Source organism: Colobus angolensis, unplaced genomic scaffold (genome assembly GCF_000951035.1).
Source record: "Colobus angolensis palliatus isolate OR3802 unplaced genomic scaffold, Cang.pa_1.0 Scaffold51, whole genome shotgun sequence".
NCBI lineage: Eukaryota > Metazoa > Chordata > Mammalia > Primates > Cercopithecidae > Colobus > Colobus angolensis.
The window spans coordinates 11,625,754-11,651,677 of NW_012118599.1; the positions used below are offsets into that span (position 1 = coordinate 11,625,754).

At 37.1% G+C, this 25,924-nt stretch overlaps 1 protein-coding gene and 1 long non-coding RNA gene across 2 annotated transcripts in view; one reads left to right on the forward strand and one right to left on the reverse strand.

The window, feature by feature from the left end:
- The first annotated feature begins 3,763 nt into the window (after nt 1–3,763).
- Nucleotides 3,764–25,924, forward strand: part of SUPT3H (suppressor of Ty 3 homolog (S. cerevisiae)) — a 520,947-nt gene continuing 498,786 nt past the window's right edge. The window contains exons 1-2 of the mRNA XM_011960303.1: nt 3,764–4,038; nt 16,424–16,524. Of these exons, the coding sequence (XP_011815693.1) occupies nt 16,424–16,524 (101 nt within the window). The 5' untranslated portion in view covers nt 3,764–4,038. The remainder of the gene's footprint in view (nt 4,039–16,423; nt 16,525–25,924) is intronic.
- The window catches only part of LOC105524876, a 43,356-nt gene continuing 27,150 nt past the window's right edge, over nt 9,719–25,924 (reverse strand). Inside the window, exon 3 of the long non-coding RNA XR_001003824.1 lies at nt 9,719–9,882. This is a non-coding gene — a long non-coding RNA (uncharacterized LOC105524876). The remainder of the gene's footprint in view (nt 9,883–25,924) is intronic.

The window sequence follows — 25,924 nt, forward strand, 5'->3', positions numbered from 1 at the left end:
ACATCAATTCTGTGACACCCCCACCCCCTGCAGTGCATCAGCATATCTGATACATCTTTTCATGTTGGTTTCTCTTTTGAAATGTGTAACATCAGGCAGGGCATGGCAGCTCAATCCTGTAATCCCAGCACTTTGGGAGGCTGAGGCAGGAGGATCTCTTGAGCCTAGGAGTTTGAGACCAGCCTGGAAAACATAGGGAGATCCCCATCTATACACAAAATTTAAAAATTAGCTGAGTGTAGTGGCACATGCCTGTAGTCCCAGCTACTGAGGAGGCTGAGGTGGAAGGATTGCTTGAGCCCAGAAGGTTGAGGCTACAGTGAGCTATGACTGCATGACTGCACTCCGGTCTGGGCAACAGAGAGGGAAACCCCATTTCAAAAGAAAGAAAAAAAGAAAGCCCTGAATACTTTTGTAATTTTTGTAGCACAAATGCTGAAATTATTCTGCACAACTTTAGGATCCATCCTTTGGCTATTCCCATTTTGAAGGAACATAGAATTTCAGAGCTGTAAGGTTTTAGTTTATTTGGTTCTATCATCTCATTCTACAGATAAAAAACTGGAGTCCAGTGATGTTAAGTGACTTGCTCAGGTACTACCGGGCTGAGTAATCTTTTTGGTCAGAATAACTTGCTCTAAACATAAAACAAGATACTTTTGAGAATGCAATTGGAAAACAGTTCTCAACATCAGAAAACGAATCTGGCAACAATTGCAATATACAGTTCTAAACAATATGCAGTCTACCCCAGTTTATTTCCATGGTGATAACCTAAGCATTAAAAATAGAAGGCAAATATAGTAAAGGACGAATTAATTGATAGAAAATAAAAGGGCCCCACAAGTATCCTAACAAGTAAGAGTTATGAATCTCAAAACGACAAAGAATTTCCAGGTCACCTGAACTGTTACTGTGGCATCCACATGAGAAGAAACCACTTCTGGCCAGGCGCAGTGGCTCATGCCTGTAATCCCAGCACTTTGGAAGGCCGAGGCAGGCAGATCACAAGGTCAGGAGTTTGAGACCAGCCTGATCAACATGGTGAAACCCCGTCTCCACTAAAAATACAAAAATTAACTGGGCATGGTGGCGCACATCTGTAATCCCAGCTACTCAGGAGGCTGAGGCAGGAGAATAGTTTGAATCAGAGAGGTGGAGGTTGCAGTGAGCCAAGATCGCACCACTGCACTCCAGCTTGGGTGACAGAGTGAGACTCTGTCTCAAAAAATAGTAATAAAAATAAATCACTTCCATGGAATCAGAGAGATGGTTCCATATTAGCCATGACTTCTGCTGTTCTTTTGAGAATGTGGGCTTACTATCCAATCATTTTAAGATGCCCATGAGCACTTTTACTTAGATATATGCACTTTCTTTTTGCACTAGTGAGTCTATGTGAATGTTACATGCCAGAGGAATGTAAAAGTCTACACTTACAATGCTTCATTTTTCTTTAAGAATTTTGTCCAGGTCATAGAGACATTTTTGTGTAGTGATAAATTAACTTCGTCTCCTGATGTGTTTTCCCCAGATGCCTTGGAAATCACTTGTTTTTCTGAGAGGTGTTAGTCATCAAAACCTTAACTTCACCAACAGCTTTGCTGTTCTAGCTTTGTTATAATCAAGATACCCTAGTACCATTGATAGTTTAGGATACTTGATATGAATGTAAGGGAAAAATATTTTTGGCCCTTTGTATATAGCAACGGTCTCAAACTATGAGCAAAATTATGGCTAAATCAGATTTTCAAAAGTGGATTTTAAGACATTCCAGGAGCTAGGAACCTGGTTAACTAATGTGACTTTAAAACTCAGATCTCTGCCAACAGCACAATTCAGTTTCCTAAGAATAAAATTTTTAAACTTACTGTATCAATGCCTTAGCTCAGTTTCCCTTCTCCATGTCTCACTCTCATTAACTTTTGTTATCTGTGATTTTTTTCTTTTTTTTAGACAGAGTCTAGTTCTGTTGCCCAGGCTGGAGTGTAGTGGCACGATCTCGGCTCACTGCAACCTCTGGCTACCAGGTTCAAGCGATTCTCCTGCCTCAGCCTCCCGAGTAGCTGGGACTACAGGCACGTGCCACCATGCCCGGATAATTTTTTGTATTTTTAGTAGAGACAGGGTTTCACTATGTTGGCCAGGATGCTTTCGATCTCCTGACCTTGTGATCCGCCCGCCTTGGCCTACCAAAGTGCCGGGATTACAGGCGTGAGCCACCGCGCCCGGCCTGTGTGTGATTTTATGCAGGCTGGACACCGGTATCCTAGAGTAAGATGATCTGGATTCTATCCTGATAAACTGGGTCAAACAGGTACTCATCTGAGGCAGGTGAAACTCCAGTGCAGGAACTTCTATGACAACTTTAACTAAACATAATTTTAATTGAAATGATCTACTTTTACGTTTCTTTAGATATGAACATCAATTTTTCTCTTAATCTTCTGTTAACTAATTTCTTGGTAATGTACTCAAAATAGCTTTTCAACCAGTCTTCCAATGTAAGAAGTTATTACGATGCTATTACTTTCCCTTATACTGCACACTTGCTCAGCAATGAATTGATCCCTGATTTACACATTGTGCTGAACTCTCACATCCTAAATACATTTATTCTTTTGAAATTTTAGGTATTTGGAAAATATTGAAGCGTTGGGGAGATTAAAGAGAATAAACACATTAGCAGACTCAACTACAATCCACAGAGGAAATAACTAAATAAGTTGCTATTTTAAACAATTTAAGCAAATAGGAGGAAGGGATTATTTCAGAACTCACAGTATGTACAGGCAAGAAAATAACTGAAGCAGTGATGCTTAAAAAGACTTGGTGAGGGTTAATACTTGAATCCCTATAAAATACAGTATTTTATAGTATTTGACGTCACAGGTGTGCAGGTGAGCATGGATAACCGGTTTTCTTCTCTAAGCAACCAATAAGAATGTTAAAATAGAAATAAGACTTCATATAATATAAAGAGTGAAAGACTGACAGCACTGTCTTACGACTACTGTATTATTTAAAGAACTACACCTGTATCAATCAAATGTGGCAGGACAGGATGTACAGTTCAATACTGGGGGTGCAAGATTTTAAAATGAGTAACAGGCCAAAATCTAAACACAGAATCGTCCAAAAAAAAAAAGCCTTCAAGTAGAACAAGTTTTCAATAACAAAACATGGTAGTTGAACGCCTGCGTCTAGTTACATGAGTTGGGGAAAAACATTAACTGCAGATTAATGAAACAGATTCTGTGCGAGGTCAGGGTAGGGAGTGATGGCGCGCGGGAGCGGAGGAAGAGCTGGTTTCGCCGTCCCAGAAAGGGTTCCACGTCCACACGCCCGCACTGCGGCCCTAGGGGGAGCGTTCAGACCTCTCCGTTTCCCTTCACCATTCTAAACGCGCAATCCCGCTAAGATCCCGTTCACTCCAATTCCTGGAAAGAAGCTTACAACGGTGAATCTCTTCCCTGGAGTTGAAAATCAACTTCCAGTGCCGGTCACCGAATCCGTCAAAAATCCTATCCCTCTCGGGCCCAATTCCTAAAGAATTCAAGCCTGCACCCTGTAGACCCTGAGCGATCTCTGATCATCCCCACACCGCTCCCAGCGTCCCCAGCTCTAAGCGCCGCCGCGTGGCTCAGCGCTGCCCTCTCTGGGCTCAGAGGGCCACGCACAACGCCCCGCCCCCGGCGAGCGTGGCGGAAGTAGCTCGCCCGGGCTGGGAGACGGCGCGCCACCTGGCCGAGCGCGCATGCGCCCGCATTGCCCGTGCTGGGGGCGTCCGTATCGCTAACTCTTCAGTCTCCGCAGCCCCCGCCTCGCCGAGAGTCGATCTCACGCCATCTTGCACCCCCTTCCCACCAGTCACACAGCCGAGTCACCTTTTCCCTTTCTACACTCCACACTCTCTGTCCCCCCACCCCGCCCCTTTCCAAGCGTGTCCCGGGCCGCAGCAGAAACCGCACCATCTCCACCCCCCACATTCTCCTCGCAGGAAGCGCAGCCGTGCCTACAAGGGTTCTTAAAGCAGAGGTTGTGGGGCGTGCGGGGGGCGGTGCGGGGGTGCGGGCGGGGGAGACGTCTGAGAGCCGGGAGGGACGCAGCGCGGAGATCCAAGCGTCTCTGGGCCCCCGCGCCGGCCACGCCCTGGTCCCGGCTCTAGGGCGGCCGCCTGGGTCTTCGGCGTCTAAGCCGGAGTGTTGAAGGGAGGGCGGCTGTGGGAGGCGCTGACCGGGCGCAGCGCCCTGGTTCCGCTGCCGACTGTGGAGTTGCCTCTCGACTCCTCCCTGTTGGCGGGTGGGCGTGGGGTGAGGGGGATTGGGCTGTGCTAAGAAGCGGGGTGCGCGGGTCGTATAGGTAGTGTTGGGGGTTGCCGGGGGAATCATTAAAGAGGGCAATTGTTGCTTTATGGCACGGCGAGAGAAGAGTTAGGTAGGTAGTGGGAGTGTAGCATCCAGAAAGAGGAAAAGATCCGCTGTGTTCTCTGTGGGGTGAGCTCACGTCTGTGGCCCCTGGGGAAATTATGTAGCTTGTCTTTGCCTTGTTTTGGTCTGTAAAATGGCGATCTTATAGCCTAGTTCAGAATTGTGAGGATTATATGAGAAAATACACGTTAAACGCTTAGAACAACGCCAGGTGCTGCTCAGTACATTTTAGCTCTGATTTTGCTCTCCATGTTTTAGGAGTTCAGAATGACTGTGACCTTATCTTAGAGAATGAGGACATTTGGTCTCACAAGTGAGAGTGAAGTTATGAAGACAGTGATATGTAATATTTGACACTCAGACGATCCTGGACATGTTATTACTGTACACGTGGATAAATTAGCATTTCTCCACGAGGTTAATAGAAATGTTAAATTATTTCGGTAGAAAGAAATGTGTGTGTATATATGTATGTATAATGTGTATATGTATGTATGTATTTGGAAGGAGAGGACCTGGGGTCTTAATATATGTGAAGAGCAGACTTTGGAAGAGGAATTAAATTCGCCCTGCAAAGATTTACTTGAAGGACAGAACTTGGGGAATTTCTGGTGAATGTTTCATAGAGGCTGAATTTGACTATGAGAAACAGTTCGTGAGAGTACTTTTCTAGAATGGAATGCACTTCATTGTCCTGTTGGAAGTTTCTTATCTCAGGATATTCGGGACATTGGAGCGAAGTGTGCCTAAGTCTAGGCTGCACTTTTCAGTAGCAGTTTCTGCCTTGATGGAGATGTTCCATAATCTGTGCCTTTAGGACTAGTGGTAGCCTAGGCACAGTGGCTCTTCAGCACTTGAAATATGATAAGTGTCACTGAGGAAGTTAATTTTTAATTTGTTTCGTAAATTAATTAATACATTGATTTACGTTTAAATACCAACATGTGGCTAGTGGTGGCTACTGCGTTGGACAGCACAGGTCTACAGTTTAGATTTCGAGAGTCCTTCCGAGTCTTGATGTGGTTGAGTTTTAAATCAGAGAAGCCAGCTCTTTGGAACATTTATTGCCTTAGGGAATTGTAATTCTATTCAAATAATGCCTTTCATTCAAATACTGCAGTTCAGACCTTGGATCTGTTAGTACTTATTTACATCTTGATAAATTAAAGCAAAACGTTCTTTTGTCTCCTAGGTTGTACGGGTAATGCCAGATACAAAGAGCTATGCCAGTATTAACTGGAGTTTTCTTTAAACATAATGGTACTATTTGTGATTTTTGGTTTTTATCTTTTACTACTTTGGTTGGTTTTCAGTGAGAAGTTTCCAGCTCTTTTATTCAAGTTTTTTTTTCTTTTTTAACCTTTCATGTAATAAAGCGATTTGAAAAATTATAACTCTTGAGCATTAGGACATTTTAGAACTAGTTTTGTGGTTATCCAAGTCTTTTGGAGAGATAAGTGAAATTAGGTAATAGATGTTTCACGAAATTGCTTTCCTTGAAATATGTGCATCTTTTTTTTTAACCAAGTGTATATAAAGTCAAATATGAAAATAAAACTAAAAGAACAAACAACATTCATAGGTAGCGGTAGCACCCTTAACCCTGGCCTGATGTCTGTAAAATGGTGCCCTTGAGTCAGGCACGTTGGCTCATGCTTGTAATCACAGCACTTTGGGAGACTGAGGCCAGAGGATCTCTTGAACCCAGGAGTTCAAGGGTGCAGTGAATCATGGTCAGGCCAGGCCTTCCAGCCTAGGCTACAGAGGGAGACCCTGTCTCTTAAAAAAAAAAAAAAAAAAAAAAAGATACTCTTGGTCTTAAGGCTGAATGTAATGGTTAGATCTGGAATAATAACTTAAAGCCCACGAGTTAACTCAGATGGAGAGAATAGCTCATAATGTACGAATCAGAATGGGGTGCTTTTATGGGTGACCATAATATCTTAATTTTTCTGAGACAGTCATGGTATAAAGCCTGATTGTTCCAGCACAATTATTTAATTTAATAGAACCCCTTTCACTATCAAAAATGTTCGAATTGGGACCACATAATAATGTCACCCTACTGTTAGCCTTATTGGAACTTGTAATATATAGTTTTAGGACAATTAACCACATTGCAATATCAGAAATACTTTATTATTATTTTTGAGACGGAGTTTTGCTCTTGTTGCCCAGGTTAGAGTGCAATGGCGTGATCTCAGCTCACTACAACCTCTGCCTCGTGGGTTCAAGCGATTCTCCCGCCTCAACCTCCTGAGTAGCTGGGATTACAGGCACATGCCACCATGCCCAGCTAATTTTTGTATTTTTTGTAGAGACACGGTTTCACTGTGTTGGCCAGGCTGGTCTTGAACTCTTGACTTCAAGTGATCCACGCGCCTCATCCTCCCAAAGTACTGGGATTACAGGTGTGAGCCCCTACGTGTGGCCAGAAATATACTTTAAAACAGTGACAAAATTACTGTTTATGTGTCTAAATAATAAATGAGATACCTGGAATAAGGCCAGCAAGTGACTTTCCCATGTAAGCCACTGATAATTTAAAATTTTGCTTTGGATAGAAATCTTTAGCAGCTTGAATTTTGGTTCCCTCTGGAAGCAAATTATCTTTTGGTGAGGGTGACTGCAAAGCATTAGTCTGTGTCAGTCAAATCAGGAGATTGAGTATTTGTGTTGAAATAACACTGATTTTATTTTATGGTGAGGTTGAATAGTGAAATCCATCAGAAATCTGATTATGTATTAGAATGTTAAAGACGGGTTTTACTTACAGTTTAATTAAATAATGAAAAATAACTCAGCTACATGCATTATTAAGTTTATACTGAAGTGGGTAAAATATTTTATTGAGGCTCTAATAGACACTTGGTTTGAGTTCTCACTCTGCTGCTTCCTAACCATGTGGTTTGGGACAAATTATTTAATCTTCCTAAGAATACTCGGTTCCTCATTTATAAAATGAAGATGGCGATGGCTTCTGCTTCTAGGTTCATAAGAGGTTAATTTAAATAACTCATGTGATGTGTTGGGTGCAGTTCAGTAACTATTCGCTACTGTAGCCTTAAGTTTGTTGGATAATCTAGAAGTGATAATAATGTTCTGAGATGTTCTGTGGGTTGGTGAACAGAGCACTAAGACACAATTCTGTAAACCTAGCTTTTGCCCTTTTCTGCCACATTTTGTCATTTCAGTTAAGGTATTTAACTTGTTAATATCGGAGCCTCAATTTCCTTATCAGTAAAATAGAATTAGTACCCAACCTCATCCCATCTTCTCATAGGACTGTTGGTGGCATCAAATGAGAATTAAGTTTAAAAATTGTCGTCTTTACAAACATTTTTATATTGAATTGGTTTTGTCGCATCTACCTGCAGCCTCCACTAAAGAGTGACCTGCAGAAGTTGTTCCGCAAATTTTGTGTAACAACATAGATGGTGTATAATAGGCACTATTACTGAAGACAATTCTCTTTTACAAATGATATTGTAAGTCACAGGCGGGGTGTGGTGGTTCACGCCTGTAATCCCAGCACTTTGGGAGGCTGAGGTGGGCCGATCACTTGAGGTCAGGAGTTGGAGACCAGCCTGGCCAACATGGTGAAACCCCATCTCTACTAAAAATACAAAAAATTAGCTGGATATGGTGGTGCATGCCTGTAGTCCCAGGTACTCAGGAGGCTGAGGGAGGAGAATCTCTTGAACCCAGGAGGCGGAGATTGCTATAAGCCAAGATTGTGCACTGCACTCTAGCCTGGGTGACGGAGCGAGACTCTGTCTCAAAAACCAAACACACAAAAAAACCAATATTTTAAGTCACAGTAATGGTGCTTTTTTGATCTGGTCACAATATATTTTCTACAGAAAACAACCCCATACTACTGCTAAGGGAGAACCAACATTTTCTTGGGCACTTGATGTGTTCTTTCCATTGTATCTTATTTATCCAAACATATTCCCACCGAATAGGTTATACTAATGAGGCTCTTACTTTCTAGAATGGGTCTGTCAGGCTTTTTTGTACTGTAGTTCTCCCTTTGAAAATATCTGGCCCATAGTAAATGGGTAGTGAAGGTTAAATAAGATAATGAACATGAAAATAGTGGCTGGCTCTGTGACTCATGCCTGTAATACCAGCACTTTGGGAGGCTAAGACATGTCCAGATTGCCTGAGCCTAAGAGTGATGGGCAATATAATGAGACCTGGTCTCTACAAAAAATTTAAAACAAAAATTAGCTGGGCCGGGTGCAGTGACTCACACCTGTAATCCCAGCACTTTGGGAGGCCGAGGCGGGTGGATCACCTGAGATCAGGAGTTTGAGACCAGCCTGGCCAACATGGTGAAACCCTGTCTCTACTAAAAATACAAAAATTAGCTGCATGTCTTGGCATGTACCTGCTGCTTAGTAGGCTGAGGCACCAGAATTGCTTGAACCCTGGAGGTGGAGGTTACAGTGAGCCAAGATTGTGCCGTTACACTCCAGCTTGGGTAACAGAGCAGAACTCCATCTCAAAAAGAAAAAAATGTAGCTGAGCTTGGTGGTCCGTGCCTGTAGTACCAACTGCTTGGGAGGGTGAGGTGGGAAGATTGCTTGAGCCCAGGAGGTGGAGACTGCAGTGAGCTGAGATTGTGCCACTGTACTCCATCCTGAGCAACAGAAAGAGACCCTGTTTCAAAATAAAAAGAAAATAGTATACTGTTTGGTGTATAGTAGGTAGGAGTTACTGAAAAGATGCTGTTGAATTCACAGGACAGTAAACTGAAATAATTTATGTGACTATATTAACTAAAATAACATACAAATATAAACCATTTAAAAAATCTTGAAATGTATTTTTGCGATTTAAATGCTGTAGTGGTTTTATGACTGAATTCTGTATGTTTCACTGTATTCGTATTAGTCTTTATTAGTCATAACATTCTTTGAGGATATACATGTTTAACAATAATCTTTTGTGATGTATTTTCAAGAAGCTTTGCTTTTGCTTGAGTTTGTCATCATCGTTGGCACGAACTAAATGCCTAATATGTATAAGGCACTTTCCTAAGGGCTTTACATATGTTATTTTATGTAACCTAGGAGAGAAGTAATTTTAATCTCCATTTTGGAGATGAGGAAACTGAGGCAGCGAGGTGGCATAACTTGCCCAAGGTCATGTGTAAGTGTTAGAGCCTATAATTTAACTCCAGAGCCTAGCTCTTTACTGCTCCCATTGTGGTTTGGCATAGGCAGATATTAATATTTCACAACACAGTTCACTGTGACATACACATTGTGGAGGCCTTGTGGGTTAGTTATGATAAACTTTTATTTGTATATTCCTTGTTGTATAGTAGAAAGAACTCTGGACCAGGTGTCGGGGGACCTCAGTTTTAGTCCCAGCTTGTATCACTAAATAGTAGTGTGTCCTTGGGCAGTTCAAGAAACCCCTCTGGACTTCAGTTCCTCACCTGAAAAATGAGGGATTTGGAGGAAATTAGTGATTTTCAAACTGCAGTTCTGAAGTCTGCTCAGATGTCTTTGGTTCCCTCCCACCAATTTGCATATATATTTGTCTGTTATAGTTGCTTATCCATCTACCTAAGATTTTCTTTTAAACGAAGAATTTCTTAACTGAGTGTTAAAAGTCATCAGTCTCCAAGAAAACTTAATGACCATGTAAGTCCCGACTGCTATGTTTACAACTTTTCAGTAATTTCACAATATTTTAGTGTTTTAGGAGATAGAGATCTTTTACTAATGAAAAAACTAAGGCACTAAAATGAGAGGATTTTTATTAAAACATAGTATATCTAAATGGCCTGAATAATTCAGGTTATCAGCTATCTGGGATCAAAGCCTGTTGTTTACTGGATTTGTGATCTTCAGCCAGTCTTAGTTGGTAGAGGCAGAATACTTGTCTTGTAGGGTAATTGTGAAAAAAAAAAAAAAAAGTGAGCTAACACAGGTGAAACACCCTTTATAAACTCCAAATTCATCTGTTTTTTTACATGCCTACCGTAAATCCCCCATTCCTTTTTCTTTTTGGTCACGTAAGCTGTGTTTTTAAACACATCAGATATTTTGTAAATTGTTTAATACAGAATTCTCATAAGCTTTAATATTTCTAAAATGTGACTCTCGACTGGAAGAGAGTGTTGATTTTTAAGGGAGGTGCTTATTTTTTGACATCTTTGTCAAATACACTTACCTCTTACTGTTAGGAGTGTAATTGGTGCCAAAATCTTCCACATATCTCAAAAGTTAACTATTAAGCAACTCTATTATAAAGTTTGAGTAAAAACAACAGTGTTCTAGTGTTGGAAAAGTAAGTGTGCTATGTGCCATTTGTCAGGGCTTAAGGATAATCTGATAGGCACATTTGCAGTGTACTTTAGGGACTGTGTTTGCAAAGAATTTTTTAAACTCAATTTTTCTGTGAGAGTACTGGATATGAAAGCATATGGAATAGAAACTGAATATGAGACTGAAGAAGGAAGATACACTAGAAACTCCTGTGTCTCGTCGCAGTCTATCACTGCGCTCCTGTGTCTGTTAGTTCCAAAAGATGCTCATGTAGGATATGTAATGCTGCACAGTTTCAGCTGTTTATCATCTAGAGAGAAAGGATGGGGGTAGTTTTCACGTTTACAGGGTGTTTTGATATTTTCAGTTCAGATTTTTTTTAGTGCGCATTATATGCAATCCTGTGAGACAAATTATTCCTGACAGAGAAATTGAACTTACGAGATTAGTTGATCCTTATATCCTTATACAAAGTTCTATTATATTAATTATCCTTCTTAACAAAAATCTTGTGACCATGGCTTTTATTTCAGTTTTCTGCTTTACAACATCTCTCACAAAGCTTCTGCAGGTTTTTAAAATCTCCACTTGAATGTTTAATAGCTGTCTCAAACTTAACATAGCCCCAACTGAACTTTTTTTTTTTTTCCTTCCCAGTCTTCTGGATCTCAGTAAATGGCACCACCCTTCAACCAGTTTCTGAGGCCCCAGAATTCAGTCATCCTTGACTGCGCTTCTCTCACACCCCACGTGTAATCTATCAGCAAATCAGTTCTGCTTTCAAAATATGTTCCAGAAATCTGACCACTTCTTATCATCTCCACTTGTTAAACTAATTCAAGCCACTGTCATCTCTTGTCTGCACACAACCTCAGTAAACTTCCTAACTGGTCTTGATTGCACTCTTGCTCCCATATAGTATATTTTTCCCGCTGCTGGAGTTATCTTTTTGAAACCTAAAACATTTCAAGTAACTTCCCTTTTCAAATTCTCTAATAGCTTCACATTACACTTAAGTGAAATGTAAACTCCTATGGCCTAAAGGCTTTGTAAGATCTGCCCTCTTGCTATCCCTGCAATTCTAGCCACACTGGCCACAGGATTTTGGTACTTTGCTGTTCTTTTTGTTGGGAAGTTCTCCAGAGCTCCCTTCCAGATCTTATATTAAATGCCACCTCCTAGTTGAAATCAACTTGATTTTCTTATTTCATAGTATTTGTTATTTCCTCAAATTATATTTGTTTATGTGCTTGTCTCTTGCATTATAATGTATTTCTTTTTGTCTGACTTAGTCACTACTATATCCCTACCTCTTAGAACAGTGTTTGGCCTGTAGTAGGTGCCCAGTAAATACTTAGGTATGAAGAATCCAAAGCACTGGTGGTATTAGCTTTAAATAAGAGGGTGTCTTTATTATAAGAGGAGGGAATTAAGGGAGGATACACTGTCTTTGGTGGAGGAGAGTGGAGGGAATGACTAAATGATAGCTTTTTGTTTCTCTGGAAGTAGAAGATGATGTCAGCTGTCCATAGCTGGGGTAGGGATTCACTGTGGGACAGAGGCTTATTCAACTAAAATGATTAGTATGCAGTAAAGTAGTTAATTTAATATTAAACTAATATAAACAAATAGATATCAGAGAAAGAATTTCTTTTGTTTACATGTCTGGGAAGGTTTCTTGGAGATGGGCTTAGGCAATAGATTTTGGATAGGTTGACAGATACTGTATTGTTTCAAAAGGTATTGCAAGTAGAGAGAGCTATAGGGGTAAAGGTTCAAAAGAACATGGGATGATTCTGGAGATGGTGAAAGTTTGATTTGACTGCTGTAGAAAAGGAGGCTGGCAAGGTCAGGTGGGATTGATTTGAGGTAAGTTTATAAACCAGGCTTTTTAGTACCTTCCAAAGTCCACTTAAAATGGGGTATATATTACTATACTGAGATTACCATTATATTATTCTAAACAGTAGGTCTAGACGTTTTTATAGATATTTTATGTATTTTTTAATTTTTTGCATTCTCAGTGATTGACCATTTGGTATTATTTTTCACAACAGAAGAAATTTAGATCATGATGTAACCTGATTTTTTTTAAACAAAAAAACTAAAACACAGTGTATAATAGTGTTGGCTTAACCATAATTGCTTCCTGCCTTTGGAATTTTATGAAAATAAAAATGTTCTAATTATAAAAATTTTCTATTAATTTATATTATGTGGGATGTTCAGGTTATCATTAGAATTGAGACTCTGTAGATGTTCGAAATCAGTACATAGGTCTGCTGAAATAGTTTTCTTCAGCAATATGGAAGATAAGATTAAAACTTCTCTCTTTTAATTAATGGGTTGACTGATAGTTTTCACAGTCCAGATTTTGATGATGTTTGGAGGGTGCAGAAACTAGTAGTAAGGTTCTCAACAATTTGAGGTCTTTTAAGCTTAAAGATGTTTCATGGTATTTCTTCTGTGGTTATTTAGTCCCCCAAAATATGAGACCTAATTAGAAACCCAGTAGCATGTTCATTGCATTTTGTTTAATATACTTTTTGTGATTAACTTCACTACAATTAAAACTTTTTTTTTGATAGCAATATTTTCTGAGGAAAGGGGTGTATCCTTAAATTCTATAATTTTAAATTAAAAGATAAATGCCAAATTTTCTTCTCCGGAACACAGTTTTACAGGTGTGTTATAGTATTAGCTATTAGCTTAATGATCAGGTTTAAATACTATTAATCAGATATGAACTTATTCCTTGGGTTCACATTTAAACTCTGGCATGTTGAAATAATCTAGGTCCCAATCTGCACATCTGAATTCATTTTGTAAAATATGGCAAACAGATGCATTTTCAATTGAAAGCTGAAACAACTGCAGGACATTAACCCATTGAGAAGATTACAGTAGGTTTTCAGTTCCACGGTAACTGTATTTATTAGTGAAAATTGACTTGAGTGCTTCTGCTTTTAACAGACTTTTTTAATGTCTAGAAGAAAGGAAATAGAGCATTGGAATGATAGGACTTTGATGTGTAAAGAAGTTAATGTCAAAAGAAGTTAATTATCTAAATCATCAAACAATGTGGGTATGGGAAATAATTATTTTAAAGAGTCTAATGAGCTATCAGCTCATCATGTCAAGAAAAATGTTATTTACCTGTTTGATATAAAAATTGACTTGACTGTGAAAGGATGATCATGGTTATAATAAACGAGGTTTGGGTGACTGGATTTGAAAATGAAAAAGGAGCAGATTGCTCCAGCAATGTCTCAGGACATTTGACCATAGGATAATCCCATGGAATGGCCTGTCTGTCAAATCTGATAGTCAACTCAAATCATAACATTCTGGAGGCTGGGGTTACTACTTACTTTTTGAGTTTAACATGTTCTCCCAGATAGCTCTGTCAGCCTTCTATTGGGACGACAAGGGAACATTTTCTGAGGTCTTTGAGAAATCCAGACTCCCTTTTTTCGCGTTTTGTCCCAGTTCTGCAGGACTGTTTATGGAAGTCCTTGGTTTCCTATTTTCTCCCAGTCTTGGACTTGTGATTTTTTTTTTTTTAATCCAAGTCTCAAATGGTTATGTTTCTTTTCCTATATTATTTGTAGAGAAAGTACTTACTCCAAAAGTCTTTTTAAACAATGGCACAAATTTAGGCTTAAAAAATGTGGTGGTATTTCTTAGCATTAAGTTCTTCATATGTTTTAGGATTTTGGTTTTCCTTCTCTTTGAGTGGAACGTTTTTGTTTTCCTTCTCTTTTTGTGCTCTTGCATTCTTGGTATAGTGGTTTTGGCCTGGCTGTTAGGGCCCTCAGACTAGACCAGAGGGATATTGGTATATTTCAAACCTAGTCACCTAGCTAGTGTGCTGCTTGCCTTAGATCTTTGTCCTGTTGCCTTCTCAAAGGCTTCATCATATAAGGCCTATCTCCATCAGTGATTTGTAGTAGCTTTTTTCCCCATCCTTCTTTTGTGGGGCCCAGCCGTTCCGTTGCAGCCCTTGCTGAGTGACCCTGATTTAGGTTCCCTTTATGAATTTTATCATTACCTACAGGAGTTGTTAGATTAGAAAGATGTATTAAGAAGATAAATTTGGCAGCAGTTTGGAGAATGAACTGAGACGGAGATAGAAGATGTAGATTAAGAGATTTTAGGGGGCCATAGCAGTAGGACAAGAGGGGAAGGATGTGAGAACATTCAGAAAGTAGAATTTACTTGACTTTTTACAAATTGTAGGGTGCAGGAGAAGGAGTCCAAGGTAGTGACTGAGATTTTGAACCCAAGTGACTAGTAGTTATAGTGATGTCATCAGTGAAAACTAAACTTACAAAGAAGCTACTTAATATTTGTTTAGTTGCATAGAAGTCTTTTAGTAAAAATATTTAAGTTTTACAAACTTGTGTGATTGTGAAAAAAGGATAATACATCTAAATTTATATAAAAGCTTTTAGCGGATTAAGAAGGGAGATTCTTTTTTCTTCCTTAATTTTCCCTGTTCGTGGAAGAGGGAGTTCTTAAGGTCTGTTTATTATAACAGTTAACATTTATTGTGTGTTCACTGTGTACTGTCAGTGCTGTTCTAAATTTTTGTTTGTAATTCTCACAACAGCCCTAAGAAGGTGAGATTATCATTACCATTTACAGATGAGGAAACTGAAGCACAGAGAAGTTAGGTAACTTGCCCAAAGTCTTAGCAAAGGAGCAGAGGTGGGATTCAAATCTAGGCAGTCTGACTCCAGAACCTGCCCTCTTAGTTTACTAAAAGTCCTCTGCACTGTTTTACTTTTTCATATGTTGTTAAATATCTTACATTCTTCTTCAGAATCTGCAAAAAATATTTTAAGGAAAATTACAGCTTTGCAAAGTTTATACAAGCTTATGAAATAATAACTAACATTTATTGAGCACTCCCAGTATAATAGTATAATAGTTGAGGCTTTACCTACTTTCATGACATTATTTTAATGTTACTTTGACTAAATCTTGCTAATTTTTTTAATACATTAAATAAAATGGCATACATTAGGATCGGCACCCAATTTATCATTATGCATCACCTTAATTTTATTGGGAAAAATGTCATATTTTAAATTGAATAAGTTATTTACCCATAGGATTATAAAATATCACAATGCCTTTGATCTACTGATTGACATTATTATTTGTATTTTAGGCTTTTGTTCAAATGGGAATTAGATTATGCTGTAGTTTTCTAATTTTGTATCTTTCAGCTGTGGAATTGTTTCTTTAAATGAAATCTTACTTGGAACCTTCATATATCAACTAGAAAAGTCAGAGTTGTTCTGTTTGAAACTGGGGGTGTGTTGTGCTTGGGGTCCACCTGGAACTCCCTGAAGCATTGCTGATGAACCATAGGGTTCCCTGAAGCTCATTTTGAAAACCAATTAGCTCTAGTAAAATATGTTAATAAATACTGTTTTTACATTACCTATCGTAAAATAGGTGCTAAAGTGTTTATCACTGAAGTGAGTAATTGGCCGACATCTTACTTGACTAGTTTTTTTCCACCTTGCTATTTCATTTTAATAAACAACATTAAGTATAAGTGAATCAGTTTTATGCAAAACAAATCAGAAATTTAAATTTTCTCTAGTTTTTGAAATAATTTATATTTGCTTTTTTTTTTTGCATTTACTTATAGCTAGGCATATTTTGTAAGCTTTATTTCTCCTTTTTATTTAGATGAATAATACTGCAGCTAGTCCAATGTCTACTGCAACTTCAAGTAGTGGAAGGAATACAGGGAAGTCTATAAGCTTTGCAACAGAATTACAGAGTATGATGTAAGTATGTCCTTGCATGCTATTACTATTTTAAATTTATTCATGTTGAAAGGCAATAGACATAACATTTATAAAACTTGGGAATAATTTGTTATTAATCAAGTAAAAATGAAATACTGTGATAACATTTTAAATTGCCGTATGTAGAGGCAAAATTGGTTAAAAATGCTACAGTGGTACTGTATTTGAAAAATGAGTATTGATTCATCTTTATAAATGGTAGAATGAATAATTATGTGGACATATTTGCTCTAATTATTATTTATCTGAGTCTGTGTTATGTATTGTTTATTTCTATTCTAGTTTATAGATTTAGGAAATTTTGAGACTGATTATATTCTTGGACGGTTGAAATGTTTTCACATGGAAGGTCTTAGTTTTTCTCAACTGTCATAATAATTCAATAAGCCTAATTTAAGTTAGTTTTTAGTTTTGATAATATTTGAAATCACTGTGTTTCAGAACATTGGGGAAAACCTAGAGCATTTAAAAAACAGATGTATTCAATCTTTGGGAAATTGCAGAGTCATTAAGATTTCTTAAGACTCTGTTCAGCTTGATTTCTGGTTTCTTGCATTAAGTGAAACTACATCTCTTGATTTGATAAGAGGTGGCACATTTATTAGAAATGTCTTTTGACACATGGTAGATTTTCATTATATTGGTTCAGGGGACAATTGTCTGTATAAGATGGGGGACCACATATTATAGTGCTCTTCTTTTCCTATGGATTCAAGACTTATCCTGTGGATTCATATTCATACTCATGACTTATCAGGTAGTTTAAAAGTATATTTCTGTTGAAGGTTTAAGTGTCTTCCTCTTGTGGCTAAATTGACAGCCTTCATAGTTGAATTAATGTCACTATGTGACGATTACTGTTAAAAGGTAAAATGAGTTTGAGTATATGTCTTGTAATTGCGTGATGAACTTGCTTTATACAATATTGAAAACATTTAGTTCAGGAGCTCTCAAACTTTTTGGCCTCAGGATCCTTTTATACTTTTAATCATTGACGATCCTGAAGAATATTTGTTTATTACGGTTATAGCTATTAATATTTATTACTTAGAATTTATTATCAAAATTTTTTTTTTTTTTTGAGGCAGAGTCTCACTCTGTTGCCCAGGCTGGAGTGCAGTGGCACAATCTTGGCTCACTGCAACCTTCACTTCCTGGGTTTAGCGATTTTCCTGCCTCAGCCTCCCAAGTAGCTGGGATTACGGGGGTGTGCCACCACACCCGGCTAATTTTTGTATTTTTAGTAGAGGCAGGGTTTTGCCATGTTGGCCAGAATTACTTAGAATTTAAAAAGAAAGAAATTTGTGTATTAACTTGAAAAGTAATAAACCTATTATATGTTAATATAAATAATATATTTCTTATAAAAATATTTTAAAGCCAAAAATTGATTGCACCTTTCAGATGAGATGCCAATAAATGTGACCTATTTAGCAACTGTATGAAGTGAGCCTATATTTTAAGTTATGGAGAATTTTAAGGGTTTATGCTTATATACATTTTTGTGGATTAAGTTTTTTCATTATAGTTTAGTGGCTTTATATTAAGAATCTTTTATGTTGTATTATGTTAATTATGTTTAAAAATACTAAGCATGTTTTAAAAGATTTAGAGTAAGGTGAAAAATTAATTTTCTGTAGAGCTGGTTCATTGATTTACTTTGTATTTTTAAAACTTTTAATTTGGGAATTTTCAAGCTTACAGTGTAATGAAACCCATATATCCATAACCTGGCTTTAACAATAATTGTGTTTTTCCAGTCTTATTTAACCTTTCTCCTTACCTTTCTCCCTTTAAAAAAAAAATGAAGTATTTTAAAGCAAATCCCAGACATCTTATTTTGAAATTTATAGTATTTATTAAAACAATATACTTGTTAGTAAAGTTAAAAACAGATGTCTTATACCAGAAGTCAACAAACTATGGCCATGGGCTTGCTGCCTTTTTTTGTAAATACCATTTTTATTGTGCCATAGCCAGGCTTATTCATCTATCTGTTGTCTATTGAAGCCTTCATGCTCTGTGCCAGAGTTGAGTATTTGCAACAGAGACTATATGACCTGTAAAACTGACAATATTTGCTATATGGTCTTTTACAGAAAAAATTTGATAATCTCTGATCTGTAAAAGACAGTTGTCTTTGAGAAGAAGGCTACAAAAATTAAAAATAAAAATTAAAAAACTTATGTACCCACCAAAATTAAAAATAAAATATTAAAAAAACCAAACTATGTTCCCACAAAAATTAAAAATTACATTAAAAGCTTGTAGAGTATTCTTTTGTCATTTATGCTTAGGAGAATTTCTGTTTAGTGCATTTGATGGACCTTGGGCCATTTTAAAAGAACTGAGAAAAAATAAAGGCTAAATTCAGCACTTTCTTATTAAATACTTTTGCAAACATCTTCCCAACCAATGTACCTAAGCTGGATTCGGAATGCAAAAGTTATTGTTGGCTACAACTCTGGAAGAAATGTACATTTTCCTTCTATTTCAGACCTCATAGAGAGGCCATTCCTAATAGTTACATTCATCATTTATAGTTTGAAGTCCCCCCCCCCTTATGAATTTCTTTATAGAACAGGGAAACAGGGCCAGAATTGGGAGAGTCTTTTTAAATTTACCAGTATTTCTATTATCAAGATTTTTAGGCTTTTGATTGTATAAAATTAGACTCTATATATATTTAATTCTTATGTGTATTTCAAATGAGAAAGTGTGGACTTATGCTGCTATGTTTATTTTGTGTTACAGTAATTTCATTCTGGGAATCCCTAATTTACTGCTGCTGTTCATGGTTCTAAGCCTTTTATATTGCTCCTTTTCAATCCTCTGCTGCTGTCTTCCCCATCCATTCACTATTAATGAGTTGTTGTTCTTTTGGCTCTCTGGCCTCTAAATAAGTAACAGTATTGTAGTGTCATTTCTGGGGAATGGTTTCACTGAAAGTTGTCTAGTTGTCAAGCACAAATGAAATGGTCATGATCTATTAAATACAGAACTGACAACCAATCTGTCCTAGTATTAGAGCCTTGGAGAACTTACTGTATTTTGAATTTGGGTGGTAAATTCTACCAGTGAAACATTTTTAACAGAAGTTTTTTTTGTTTGTTTGTTGGTTTTTTTTTTTTTTTTTGAGAGGAATCTAGTTTTGTTCCCGGGTTGGAGTGCAGTTGCCCGATCTCTGCTCACTACAACCTCCGCCTCCCGGCCTCCAGTGACTTTTCTGCCTCAGCCTTCCAAGTAGCTGGGAATACAGGCATGTGCTACCACGCCAGGCTAATTTTTGTATTTTTAGTAGAGATGGGGTTTCACCATGTTGGCTAGGTTGGTCTCAAACTCCTGACCTCAAGTGATCCACCTGCTTTGGCCTCCCAAAGTGCTGGGATTACAGGCGTGAGCCCCCATGCCTGGCCTCTTCTTACAGATTTCAAAGGAAAGGATTATTAGTCTATCAAGTGTTAGTGGGTTGGGATGATAGCAGTTGTGCCTTACCTAGTGCATATAACTGAGCATATTTGCTATATGCTCTTTATCACAGCTCCTTTGAATAACCTGTACTGGAATGGTCCAGAGGTTTTTCATTTTTAGGTTATTGAACTCAAGCAGCCTGTAAATTTGAAAGTGAAATCTTTTCATCGACATTACAGGTATTTTAACAAACTTCTTCAGAATTTTAAGTAATTTAAATGCACTTTGAGAGTCTTGATTGAGTTCTTCCTTATTTTACCCATTTATATATTTCCTGCCTTGTCATGTACATTTTTAGAGTTACAGGCCTGAGTATGATGATACCAGGTTTCACAGCTCAGTAGTGCTTAGTAATTATAACATCACCACGTTTTTAAAAATTGGGAGTTTTTGGGATAAATAGCAATAACATTGAAAAAATCTTGTTTACATGTTACTTTTATATTGTAAGAATTCTTCCAAATGAAAATTTCATCCTTATCTAACATCCAGAAATTTAAAAAAGTTTAATCAGAATTTGCTTACATATAATAAAATACATTTTTAAATTGTACAGTTCTGCAATTTTTGCATTTTAAAAAATTACCTTTGTATTTTTGAGATGGGGGTCTCTATGTTGCCCAGGCTGATCTTGAACTCCTAGGCACAAGTGACCCTCCTGCCCCTGTCTTCCAAGTAGCTTGGACTACAGGATTGTGCCACTGTGCCCAGCTAAAAATCATTTACTGAGTCCTTCTTATATGGCAGGAACTGAATGCCTTCAAGAGGCATATAGTCTAGCAGTAGAAAAGGAGACAAATATTTGTAATGAAATAGGATGCGAAAAATTCCATGGTAGTACAAAGGAGGGAATGAGGAGCTCTTCTGAGGATAAGCTACCTATGTTTAGGTCTGTGGTTCTGTGCGCTTCCTGGAATGTCTGTTGAGTATTCTGTGAGCACCTCGAATTTAGAATATCCAAAACTGAACTAATAATTTTCTCAGTAAGATTTGCTGCTTCCCCTGAGTGTGTTTGGGATAAATAGCAATGACCATTTATTCGCTGCTGCACTATACTAGAGCTTTGTTTTATATGTGAAATGGTATCATTTGACTATTTTTTAAGTATTATGAAGATATGAGCTGTGAAAGAATGTGTGCCCCCTTCATCTAACTTTAGAGAGCCCTGATATGTATAGTCTCTGAATTTTTGGTAGATGGGTTTTTAAGCTAAGACAGGCTTCCTTCAAATACTGTTTCCCTGGTTCATTTAAGTTTTTCAGGAAACTGGAAGAAAGAAAAACTCCTGAAGGTAAAAAGTATGAACATACTATAATTCCAAAGGTGCTTTAATAATATCAGTGATAAGAATGAATGCTTGTATAGAGCATGCTGTGTACCAGACACTCTCTTGAGTACTTCCCATATGCCATTTCATTTCATCCTCACACAACTCTGTGAGGGCAGATGCTATTATTCCTCTTTTATAGATGAAAGAATAGAGACACAAAGGTTGAGTAACTCACCAAATATTATCCTATAGTCAGTGGCAAATTCTGGATTAAAGCCAGAAAGTCTGACTCCAGATTCTGTGCTCTTGACACTTATGCTAAACTACATTTCAATTAATAAACTTTTTATTTTGATTTACAAAATTTAGGTTATAAATTATCTTTTAACAGTTTATGTGTGACTGTTGTGCTATAATGAAATAAAATGTGAAAGCTGAATGTTTTTTCAGTTGATTGCTTGGTTAGTAGTAACGAGGTCCCAGGTGATCCTCCTGCCTCAGCAACTAGCTGGAACTACAGGCGTGGGTCACCACACCTGGCTGATTTTTGTATTGTTTTGTAGAGGTAGGATTTTGCCATGTTGCTCAGGCTGATCTTGAACTCCTTGGCTCAAGTGATCCTCCCACCTTGACCTCCAAAGTGTTGGGATTAGAGGCATGAGCATCTGTGCCCAGCCTGTCATTTTTATATTATCATAGCATTTGTTGCAGTTTCCTGTATCTTAACAACAAATTTTTTTCAGCAAGGGCATATCAGTAACTAAAAGAAAGGATAATTTTCATGGAAATTCTATACTTACCATATACTCCTTATTAGATGCTCATATTTGTGTTATTTCATAATTTTGGATATAAATATGGCCATATTATTTGAATATTTAAATGTCTATCCTACTTTTATGTTTTATCACTGTTAAATAATCATTGATCTTAATTCCTCATATTTAAATTACACTAAAATATGTGGTAAACTTACCCATTTACTTTTTGTGAAATGCATCTGTTTGGGATATGCTTTAGTTTATAATAGTAATCAGGAATGTTTTCAAATTGTAATGTGAGAATATGTATTAAGGCAGATTTCCTGAAGGTGAGAATATGTATAAAAGCAGATTGAGAACATAAAAACACTGCGTAATGTCTTTTTTCCTTTCAGGAATGAAATAGAAAATCTTTAAGTTTCTAGATGCAGTTAAATTAAGTGCTTGTGTTAAAAAATGTCATTTTATAAATGTGGCTAAATAATTTATTTTTTTTAAATATTACTATCAATTCTCTCACAAGAAGGTAATAATTAGAACTTTTAGTTTAGGATTATATGTGTAATTACCAGGGAAAAAAGTGTCTTGCTTACTTATAGAAATGAATTCTTGAAATTCAGGTAGATGAAATTATTTGAGTAATTCTGTGATGAAAATCCTTAGTTATATGGGGAAAAATAGGTAAAAATTCACAGATCCATCAGCCTAAAATTGCAGTATACTTGCTGATTATCACACTGGAGAGTGGCAATCCCTGTTCTGAACTAATTTGATGGTAGAGCCAGGCTGTAATTGATGTATAGCTATTTATAGTCTTTTCTTAATTTTAGAGTGAATGTTCATACATTTCACTATGTTCCTGAATACTTCTCTAGACTCTACTGAAAGTGTTATGTGATTTAGGTACACTATTAACTTTAAAAAATCTGAAAACTTTGTATTCTGAAATGCATGTTTCAGATAAGAGATTGTGAACTTGTATCTACCTCACAGGGTTAGTACGAAGATTAAATGAGCTGATTGAATTAAAACACATAGTATAGTTCCTGGCAGATGATAAACATTGTGCTATTGTTACCATCACCTTTTTAAAAAATAAATATCATCAACACACTGATTAAGGAGTTTATAAAAAGTAATTCAAGTATAGGGGGAAATATTTGCAATTTAATGGGAAGAATTTCATAATTATAGAGAAGAAAGGATTTGTCTGCATTATAGCATGCTGTAGAACTTTCCACAGTGATAGAAATTTTATTTCTTTTTTGTCCGGTGTGATAGCCGCTAGCCACATGTACCTATTGAGTATATTAAATAAGCCGGGCAGCTGAGCAACTGAATTGTAAATTTTATTTAAGTTTAGCCATAAACTTAGCAAATAGCTACCATATTGGGCAGCACAGAAGAAATATAGTAAATATAAATTATATATAGAATGCTTCTTTTCTGGGTTGCGTTATATTTTTATTGAGATTGGGAAAAATACATTTTACATGTTATAACCTGTTTTTACATTTGATTTTAACACAGTCGTTGATCTACTTTTTTGCCCTCTCTCTTTTTTAAGTTGTCATTGTCCCACAGTTCTTTATAGCCTTGAAGATGTTAATTTTTGGCTACTTTGGCAAGTCAGATTTGATTCAGAAGTTTAATATTACATTTATGTTCCATTTTTTAGAAAGTATGAATAATAAAGAAATGTGTTCAGTTTCTTAAAAATGATCTTTTGTGAATGTATGTTCTCTCTCTCTATATATATATACACACACACACACTTAGTCTTTCTGAAAAATCCTATGACTGTAGCTCTGAATGTATTGTATTACACTTGATTATCATGTCAGCATATATAATTGAATATGTAATGTCATCATGAGTTTTAGGTTCTCATTTTTATGTAGCTAGATTTGCAAAATTTTTGGTAGCTGTGAAATTAGCAATATGTTATGAAGTGTTCTAGCAATTCATTATATTATGGTGATATTTTGAAAACCTGTTAATTTAAATGTACCAGCTTCAAAATTTATCTTTAGAAAAGTGGGGCGAGGTGTGGTGGCTCATGTCTGTAATCCCAGCACTTTGGAGGACTGAAGTCGGGGGATCTCTTGAGGCCAGGAGTTTTGAGACTAGCCTGGGCAACATACTTGAGATGCTGTCTCCACAGAAAATAAAATTAAAAGCAGTTATCTGGGCCCTGTAGTCCCAGCTACTTGGGAGGCTGAGGCAGGAGGATCACTTGCATCTAGGAGGTCAGGGCTGCAGTGAACCATGATCCTGCCACTGTTCTCCAGCCTGGGTAACACAGTGAGACTGTCTCAAAAAATAAAAAATAAAAAAGGTACTAGATAAAAATAGATTCTTCATTACTAAAAATATATCAGAGAGTGGTTAGTAATTTTAGATAGGAAATTAATATTTGATGCCTATGATTATATGTTGATTTGCCTCCTTACAGTAAATTCTGTAAATTAAAAAGGTGAGTGTAATTTTAGAAAAGAATAGTAAATTCTTAATATAGAGGAATAAATCCTGTTGATTTTGACTTTTTGCTGGTTCTGAAGTCCCATGATAGTTAAGTTTGCCAAAGCACAGTTTTGATTATCTCTACGTGTGAGACTGGTGGGCACTTTTACATTACAGCCAAAGAAATGAGAATTGGGCCAGGTGAGGTGACTCACACCTATAATCCCAGCACTTTGGGAGGCTAAGGTGGGCAGATCACTTGAGGTCAGTCAGGAGTTCGAGACCAGCCTGACCACCATGGTGAAACCCTGTCTCTACTAAAAAAAAAAATAAACATTAGCCAGGTATGGTGGCTCACGCCTTTAATCCCAGCTACTTAGGAGGCTGAGGCAGGAGAATCACTTGATCCTAGAGGGTGGAGGTTACAGTGAGCTGAGATTGCAGCACTACACTCCAGCCTGGGTGACAGAGAGAGACTCTTGTCTCGAAAAAAGAAAAAAAAAAAGAAGAAATGAGAATTGATACATTCTGATGTGTTTTAAGATGTTAACATGTATTAACATATATGTGTGTATATGTATGTGTGCTTTTAATATGCTAAAATATGTCAAAAATATATATTCAAATGAGGATGCTATCTTTTGCAAATATATCTTTTTTGGACATCTATGTAGACTTTAAAAAAAATCTTAACTGTGAAACACCATATGCCTTTGAAAAAAATGTTGTAGTCATTAGAAAGTTTTCTAACTGGTATAAAATTTTTTTTCCTATGACAGAATAGAGTACACAACCACTTTTCTAGAGAAGACGAGTGACAACTATTATCTTTGACTGCTTTCTTCTTCTTTGCCTTTCATAGGTTTCTGTGTCTTAAAACAACTATGTTAAAACCAGTTTTTGCCATGGCTGGTAGAGTCCTATTAGCCTTTCAGGACTTTCTCTCTCTTCCGGTATTACACTGGTCAGTAATGTGTGTTTAATGGGGAAAGGGGGGGAAGTTAAATTTTTGGGGTTGGCCTGGCAATCAATTAATATTTATTTATTCAACAAAAATAACATTCTTTTTGGTTGGAATTACTTTCCAAACATTCAGACTTGGAATACAACCCATTTCTAAGTCAAGCACTGATAGTATTTTTTTATTCTGCCTCTTCCAGTTTAGAATTTGAGCATATCAATGTCTTTTATATATCTCTAATCCTTTAGAAGTATGTGAACATAGTTAATGTTTATTTTTAATAGAAATAGAACTTCACTTATCTGGAATTTGTAATTAAATACAAATATTTCAAAGGGCAAATTGATACAAAGAAAAATAATGCTACATCTGAGTGATTAAGGTAGCATGATACAGTGGAGAAGACTAGTTTTGGAGCTACAAGATCTTGGTTCACTTCTTTCTGTATTGGTG